Consider the following 8,833-nt stretch of genomic DNA (forward strand, 5'->3'; position numbering starts at 1 on the left):
CATGCGCGGGAAACCGGCACTTCCGTTCCCTGAAAGATGGGGTTGAGAGGTGGAACGCGTGCGTCAGTGAGGCGGCGCGTGCGCATTGAACTTACGTTTTTTTTCCAGGTTTCTCCAGGAGGGTAAGTCTCCAGCAGTTACACTTTTAAAAAAGCAGGTGTAAGGCCTGCTTTTAACAAGGTAAGTGGTGAATTAATTAAAATTAAAACATTTTTTCCACAGGTTTATTATTTTTAAATACTTTAAAGAAAGGTAAGTTTACTTTTAGCCCTGTTAGAAAAAAATTTAATGAATTTTTTCAAAAATTTAAATTATTGTTTAAAAGTTAATTCATATAATTTAGTTATTTTAAAAATGAGATTTAAAAAAAATTTATTTGAAGATTTAGTGATGTTTTGGGGCTTATAGTATTTATAGGTTTGACAGCTCTTCCTGTCAAACTTATGAATGAAGCATTCCCTGCTACCATTGGCTCTCCATGGCCCACATGATCCCAGGGGACACATTGAACTAACTGCGCCCCTGGGATACGCAAGCACTGCGTGCCGGCAGTTGGAGGAGGCCCAGGATCGGAATCCCACGTGGGCCCAAAGCTCAACGGCCGGCGCGCTAGGTAAGTGCAGGTCGGGGGCTTGCACCCACGGGAAGCCCCCGACCCGAATTTCTGGGCCAAATTACATCTAGTTCCCTCGTCTAGATCATTAATATATATTGTGAATAGCTGGGGTCCTAGGACCGATCCCTGCGGTACCCCACTAGTCACTGCCTGCCACTCGGAAAAAGACCCATTTATTCCAACTCTTTGCTTCCTGTCTGCCAACCAGTTCTCTATCCAAGTCAGTACCTTATCTGAGCATTCCACACATAAGGTATCTATCTATCTACTGCACAACGAATTATTATTGAGAAGCCCTCATACCTTAGACATAAAATACTAATGCAATTAACAAATTAGTGATGAAAATCTCTACTCTCAGATTTGGAAGAATCGTTTTGAACAGTCATTGTTTATTATCGAAAACTTCAGATAAAATTAACGAGAAATGGAAATGTATTGAGCAAAGTTGTTCTAATCAGCCTCTTTCATTCACTGGATACCCGGATATGGCCTATTCTCAATCCAGATACCTGTCTTTAATGGACATATGCCCGTTATCTGGGAAAATACTTGCCAATTTCAACCAACTGTCTTGGAAACACCGCTGGGCCGTTCATAAGTTGCAAAACAAATTAACTATTTTATGGACGCGTCCACTCAGATATATATTTACATCTCCTGACTCTGTTCTTAAATCTCTATTGCAACAACGAAGGGTTCGTGGCATTAAATGCAAGTACGGCCTAACTGTTGCAGCAAAGCCAAACATATTCATCTTTGGCCAACAGTAAGTGGCGCGACCGAGGGCAGCGCTCATTGTAACTGGGCTCTCGCCTCGCCTACATTGTATCGAGTTGACTGAGTGTCTGGGGATTGCAGCTGCTCAAGTGGCTGTGCCGCTCCTACCTCGCCAGCATCCCCGGGTTCGCCGTTCAGCTCGAAGTTTGTGGACGCCATCGTTTCTTTTTTAAGCGATTTCCCCTGGAATCGAGGAAATATGGGCCAAGTCCGGGAAAGGCTGTGCGCGGTGTCACTTTGAGGACTGTACAGACTCTTTGAGTCACACCGGACGAGGGCGTCTTCGGGCCACAGCTCAGCTCCAAGGGGAAACTCCACCTAGTGGGCTCACCCGAACACCGGCTTTCGGTTCGCTATTATCACCCGCTTTCAAATCCTGAAATCACTTGAACTGCTCGGCTATTAAAATCGTGAATCCTCAAGTGTGCGTTTTTCTTAAGTTAGTGAAGCTTAACGTGCTGTACGGATTGTAAGGTTGTTTTCCCCAGACCTGTGAAATGCCACTCGTTCAGATTCATTCGCCTGATTGTGGCCTATTTATAAGTATGATGATGATACTGAGAAATAGACAGGACCAAAAAAGTTCGTAGTTTGCTTGCTGATTATAAACATCACTCCTCCTGCTGGAGGATGAGTGTTACTGAATGTTATACCTCTTGGTTTTTTGACAGATAAACTAAAAGGGTAGGTTTTCCCACAAACTGACTTAAACTTGTACATCAATAAATAGAATTCAGTCAAACATCACTCGAAATATTTCCTCGACGTTGACAGCTTTAAACTCTCTCCACAATCGCGAGCAACGACTTCCATGCCAAAGCTGTTCTATAACATTACTGGCATAGCTTTTCAATTAAGATGTCAAGTTTTATTTATTTTTAAACGGGAACTAGGTGGTGCAGTGGGTTAGACTTATAACGGAAACCTGGATTCAAAACCATCCCAAAACAATGAAGTGAAAGTATTCTGGCCCGGAATTTGCGGTCAGCGGCGAAGCAAAGGCGAAAGCTGCCCACAAATATCTGTCGATGTCTGTGGCGAGAAGTTCGGCTGTTCCGACGTGTAGTTGAAATCCGTGTCAGTTAATGGGGATTCCTAGAGCGCTCTGCTGTGACCTCAATGTGATGAAATATTCCATTCATCACTGCCTGTGACTGTGGTTGGTTTCAGGTTTCCCCTCACCATTGTATTGCCTGTGACTGTGGTTGGTTTCAGGTTTCTCCTCACCATTGTATTGTATATTGGAATGTATGGAATGTGTTGTGTGTAGGGCTCCGCCCATACCTGGCCTCTATGTAAGCCAGCTCAGTCTGGCCTCATATCCAGTACTGCAGAGCTCCAGATGGAAGTTACCTCTCTCCACTGCGTGTTATCTTCTAAGTTAATAAAAGCCTTGTTTTGTTCCGCTAACATCGAGTCTCGGGATTATTGAGGCACATCACTCAACAAGCTGTCTAAGCAGCCAATCACAATGCAGAATTCCCCGGACAGGGAACCAGGAAGTGAAGAAGTTGCTTTTATTCAGACTTTTTAAAAATGTCACAAAGGGCAAAACAAAGATTGGGGCTCTCACATGGGGAAAAGGTAAACCTGAAATAAATATGAACAAACTTTTAAAAAATCTTAATTTTTTTAAGTTTCTTAAAAGTTGTAATTTTCTTCATTAGGGAGAAATTTGACACTAACAAATTAAAATTAGTTTTTTAGGGCCAAAGCGTTTGTTTAGCAGTCAATAGACTGTTAAAACCCCAGTTACACCTAATCCAACAAGGCCTAACTTTTAATGGGGTATTTGACAGCATTTTTACTGCAGAAAAGCCCAAGCTTTTGTCAGTTTCACTGATTGCCCACTATGTTTTTGGGGGTGGGGGGGTGGTGACGGCCAACACAGCCCGTGTTGGAGCGGTGAATGACAGACCGCAACTTCTGATTTCAGTTCTAAATAGCCTCGTTATAATTCTAAAATTATGCCCCCTTGTTCTGGATCCCCTCACCAGAGGAATTTAGTTTGTCTGAATCTACCCTATCGAATCACTATCATTTTAAAGACCTTGATTAGATCACCACTCAACCTCCTAAACTTAAGAGAATACAAACCAAGTTTATGCAACCTGTCCTCATAATTTAACCCTTCAAGCCCTGATATTCTGGGGAATCTGCCCTTTACCGGTTCCTGAGGTTCATTGCCCAAAACTGAACACAGTGCTCCAGGTAGGGTCTGACCAAGGCTCTAAACAACTGAAACATAATTTCCTCACATTTGTATTCCAACTCTCTTGAGATAAAGCTCAACATTCCATTAGTCTTTTTGATTTCTTTTTGTACCTGTGCACTAGCTTTTAGTGATCTGTGCACATGGACACCCAAATCCCATTGCTCTTCCGCAGCTCCTAGTCTCTCACCGTTAAGAATATATTCTGATTTCTCTTTCTTGGATTTAAAATGGATGACCTCACACTTCCCCAGATTGATCTCCACCTGCCATAGTTTTGCCCACTCAGTCTGCCTATGTCCCCTTGTATCTTCCTGCTCCCATCTACACAACTTACTGTGCCTCCTGAGAAAAAGTTAGCAAAAAGACTAAAACTGAAATGCAAAAGAAAAAAATTATTCCTAAATACAACAAAAACAAACCAAAAAGTAAAAAAAAGCAAAAAAATTACAAATTTAACTTAGAGGTACACAACTTTAAAAGGTTCCATATGTAGGAACGTAGGAACAAGAGTAGGCCATTCAGCCCCTCAAGCCTGTTCCACTATTCAATGAGATCACGGCTGACCTGTCGCCTAACTTCATTTACCTGCCTTGGCTCCATATTCCTTAATCCCCTTGAGTAGCAAAAATCTATTGATCTCAGATTTAAAATTATTAATTGAGCTAGCATCGACTGCTTTTTGTGGCAGAGAGTTCAACGCTTCTATCACCCTTTGTGTGAAGAAGTGTTTCCTAACTTCTCTCCTGAATGGCCTGGCTCTGATTTTAAGGTTATGTCCCCTTATCCTAGACTCCACCACCAGCAGAAAAGGTTTGTCGCTATCTACCCTAACAATTCCTTTCAAAATTCTATAAACCTCGATCAAATCACCCCTTAAACCTTTATATTCCAGCAAATACAAGCCTTGTTTATGTAATCTCTCCTCATAATTTAATCCTTGGAGCTCTGGTAACATTCTGATGGATCTGCTCTGCACTCCTTCCAAGGCCAATATATCCTTTCTAAGGTGCGGTGCTGAAGTAAGATTTAAAAATTAGCGTAACAGGGCACGTTTAGTAGAACGCAATTGCGGCAGCAAAATGTGTAAAGATGAAATGTACTAATTATTCTATGTTTAATTGCAGAAATGACCATACCAGTTTAGAAAGATGAAACTTACAAAAAGAGACACTGACATAACCCTTTTCTGGAAAAACGAAACTTAGTAGTGGTCAAGAGAGAGAGGGTCTCGTTTCTCAGAAATCACATGACCTGATGACTCATTTCCAAGAAATCAGAGGGTCCACAGGCCCCTGCAGGGAAAAGTGAAACTTATGTTATAGGCTACCTTGTATAAGTTAGACACACCTAGTTAGTGATTAATGTATAGACTTTTAAATCGATTGGACCTCTGGAGTAGGAGGTCTCGGAAAATGTGTATAACTGTGTGAACATCAAGAGGTTCGGTGGAGTCGGAGCCTTGTGTTGGGACGCAAGAACCATAGCTCCCCAGGCCTGAATAAATCGTTTTGACTTCAATTATTGGGTCTGTCTTTCTTACAACAAGCCAGTGACGTCGACCATGTATATCACTTGGTCCGCACTTTGGGGGCTTACATCAGGTGCCCAGAACTGTACACCGTACTCCAGATGTGGTCTAACCTGGGCTTTGTATAGCTGTAGGAAAACTTCCTCCCCTTTATAATCTATCGCTCTAGATATAAAGACTAACATTCCATTAGCCGTTTTGATTATTTTTTGTACCTGACTACTACATAAGAACATAAGAAATAGGAGCAGGAGTAGGCCATACAGCCCCTCGAGCCTGCTCCGCCATTCAATAAGATCATGGCTGATCATCGACCTCAACTCCACTTTCCCACCCGATCTCCATATCCCTTGATTCCCCTAGAGTCCAAAAATCTATCTATCTCAACCTGGAATATACTCAAAGACTCAGTATTCACAGCCCTCGGGGGCAGAGAATTCCAAAGATTCACAACCCTCTAAGTGAAGAAATTCCTCCTCATCTCAGTCTTAAATGGCCTACCCCTTATCCTGAGACTATGCCCCCTAGTTCTAGACACACCAGCCAGGGGAAACAACCTCCCAGCATCTACCCTGTCAATCCCCTTCAGGATCTTGTATGTTTCAATGAGATCACCCCTCATTCTTCTAAACTCCAGAGAATATAGGCTCATTCGACACAATTTCTCATCATAGGACAGCCCTCTCATCCCAGGAATCAATCGAGTGAACCTTCGTTACACCGCCCCCAAGGCAAGTGTATCCTTCCTTGGATAAGGAGACCAAACTGTGCACAGTACTCCAGGTGTGATCTTACCAAGGCCCTATACAATTGTAGCAAGACTTCCTTACTCTTATACTCCAACCCCCTTGCAATAAAGGCCAACATGCCATTTGCCTTCCTTATTGCTTGCTGTACCTGCATGCTAGCTTTCTGTGTTTCTTGCACGAGGACACACAAATCTCTCTGAATACCAACATTTGAAAGTTTCTCACCATTTAAAAAATATTCTGTTTTTCTATTCTTCCTACCAAAGTGAATAACCTCACATTTCCCTACATTATACTCCATCTGCCACCTTACTGCCCACTCACTTAGTCTATCTACATTATATCCCTTTGCAGATTCTTTGTGTTCTCCTCACAGCTTACTGTCCCACCAAGCTTTGTATCATCAGCAAACTTGGATACATTACACTCGGTCCCTTCATCTAGGTCATTAATATAGATTGTAAATAACTGAGGCGCCAACACTGATCCTTGCGGCACCCCACTAATTACAACCTGCCAACCTGAAAAAGATCCGTTTATCCCTACTCTCTGTTTTCTGTCCGTTAACCAATCCTCTATCCTATTACCCCCAACCCCGTGAGCCCTAATCTTGTGTAATAACCTTTTATGTGGCACCTTATCGAATGCCTTTTGGAAATCCAAATATACTACACCCACTGGTTCCCCTTTACCCTGCTAGTTACTCTAATAAATTTGTCAAACACGATTTCCCTTTCATAAAACCATCTTGACTCTGCCTAACCATGTTATGATTTTCTAAGTACCCTGATACCACTTCCTTAACAATGGATTCCAGCATTTTCCCAACGACTGATGTCAGGCTAACTGGCCTGTCATTCCCTGTTTTTTCTCTCTGTCCTTTCTTGAATAGCGGTGTTACATTTGCGACATTCCAATCCGGTGGGATCATTCTAGAATCTAGGGAATTTTGGAAGATCAAAACCAATGCATCCACTATCTCTTCAGTCACTTCTTTGAGAACCCTAGGATGTAGGCCATCAGGTCCAGGGGATTTGTTGGCTTTTAGTCCCATTAGTTTCTTTAGTACTTTTTCTCAACTTATATTAATTACGTTAAGTTCCTCACCCTCATTAGATCCTTGGTTCCCCACCATTTTTGGTATGCTTTTTGTGTCTTCTACTGTGAAGACAGATACAAAATATTTGTTTAACGTTTCTTATTCCCCATAATAATTTCACCTGTCTCAGCCTCTAAGGGACCAACATTTACTTTTGCTACTCTCTTCCTTTTTACATACATGTAGAAGCTCTTATAATCTGCTTTTATATTTCTTGCTAGTTTTCTCTCATTCTATTTTTTCCATTTTTATCAATTTTTTGGTCAACCTTTGCAGGTTTCTGAAACTTTCCCAATCCTCAGGCTTTCTATTATTCTTTGCAACATTATAAGCTTCTTTCAATCTAATGCTATCCTTAACTTCTTTAGTTAGCCACAGTTGGATCACTTTTCCCGTGGAGTTTTTGTTTTTCAATGGAATATATTTTTGTTGAGAATTATATAGAAACATAGAAACATAGAAGATAGGAGCAGGAGTAGGCCATTCGGCCCCTCGAGCCTGCTCCGCCATTCAATTCGATCATGGCTGATCATCCAAATTCCGTACCCGGTCCCTGCTTTCTCCCCATACCCCTTGATCCCTTTAGCCTTAAGAAATAGATCCAACTCCTTCTTGAATATATTTCATGAACTGGCCTCCACCGCCTTCTGCGGTAGAGAGTTCCACAGGTTCACCACTCTCTGGGTGAAGAAATTCCTCCTCATTTCTGTCCTAAATGGCTTACCCTTTATCCTTAGACTGTGTCCCCTGGTTCTCGACTCCCTGACCATCGGGAACATCCTTCCTGCATCTAGTCTGTCCAGTCCTGTCAGAATTTTATAAGTTTCAATGAGATCACCTCTCATTCTTCTAAACTCCAGCGAGTACAAGCCCAATCGACCCAATCTCTCCTCATACGTCATTCCTGCCATCCCAGGTATCAGCCTGGTGAATCTTCGGTGAACTCCCTCCATGGCAAGAACAGCCTTCCTCAGATAAGGTGACCAAAACTGCACACAATACTCAAGATGTGGTCTCACCAAGGCCCTGTACAACTGCAGCAAGACATCCTTGTTCCTGTACTCAAACCTTCTTGCTACGAAGGACAACATACCATTTGCCTTCTTAACCGCCTGCTGCACCTGCATGCTTACCTTCAGCGACTGGTGCACAAGGACACCCAGGTCTCGTTGCACTTCCGCTTCTCCCAATCTATTGCCATTTAGATAATAATCTGCCTTCCTGTTTTTGCCACCAAAGTGGACAACCTCACATTTATCGATGTTATATTGCATCTGCCATGTTTCTGCCCAATCACCCAACATGTCCAAATCATCCTGGAGTTTCTCGACATCCTCCTCACAGCACACACGCCCACCCAGCTTTGTGTCATCTGCAAATTTGGAGATATTACATCTAGTTCCCTTGTCTAGATCATTAATATATATTGTGAATAGCTGGGGTCCAAGGACCAATCCCTGCGGTACCCCAGTAGTCACTGCCTGCCACTCGGAATAAGACCCGTTTATTCCAACTCTTTGCTTTCTGTCTGCCAACCAGTTCTCTATCCAAGTCAATATCTTGCCCCCAATCCCATGTGCCTTAACTTTACATGCTAATCTCTTATGCGGGACCTTATCGAAAGCCTTCTGAAAGTCCAGATACACCACATCCACTAGTTCTCCCTTATCTATTTTACCAGTTACATCCTCAAAAAATTCCAGTAGATTAGTCAAGCACGATTTACCTTTTGTGAATCCATGTTGACTTTGTCCGATCCTGTCACTGTTTTCCAAGTGCTCTGCTATTACATCTTTTATAATGGACTCTAGCATTTTCCCCACTACCGATGTCAGGCTTACCGGTC

At 42.4% G+C, this 8,833-nt stretch overlaps 1 protein-coding gene across 2 annotated transcripts in view; it reads right to left on the reverse strand.

The window, feature by feature from the left end:
* The window catches only part of LOC147111118 (ninjurin-1-like), a 43,680-nt gene extending 41,631 nt beyond the window's left edge, over window positions 1-2,049 (reverse strand). The window contains exon 1 of one of the 2 annotated variants that reach the window (XM_086001678.1): window positions 1,442-2,049. In XM_086001678.1, coding sequence (XP_085857804.1) covers window positions 1,442-1,555 — 114 coding nt within the window. In that variant the 5' untranslated portion in view covers window positions 1,556-2,049. The remainder of the gene's footprint in view (window positions 1-1,441) is intronic. The other variant, XM_086001679.1, reaches the window with a different exon arrangement.
* Between the last annotated feature and the right edge of the window lie 6,784 nt (window positions 2,050-8,833).

This window comes from Somniosus microcephalus, chromosome 11 (assembly GCF_052327205.1).
Source record: "Somniosus microcephalus isolate GS21.2 chromosome 11, FLI_Smic_1.0, whole genome shotgun sequence".
Taxonomy (NCBI): domain Eukaryota; kingdom Metazoa; phylum Chordata; class Chondrichthyes; order Squaliformes; family Somniosidae; genus Somniosus; species Somniosus microcephalus.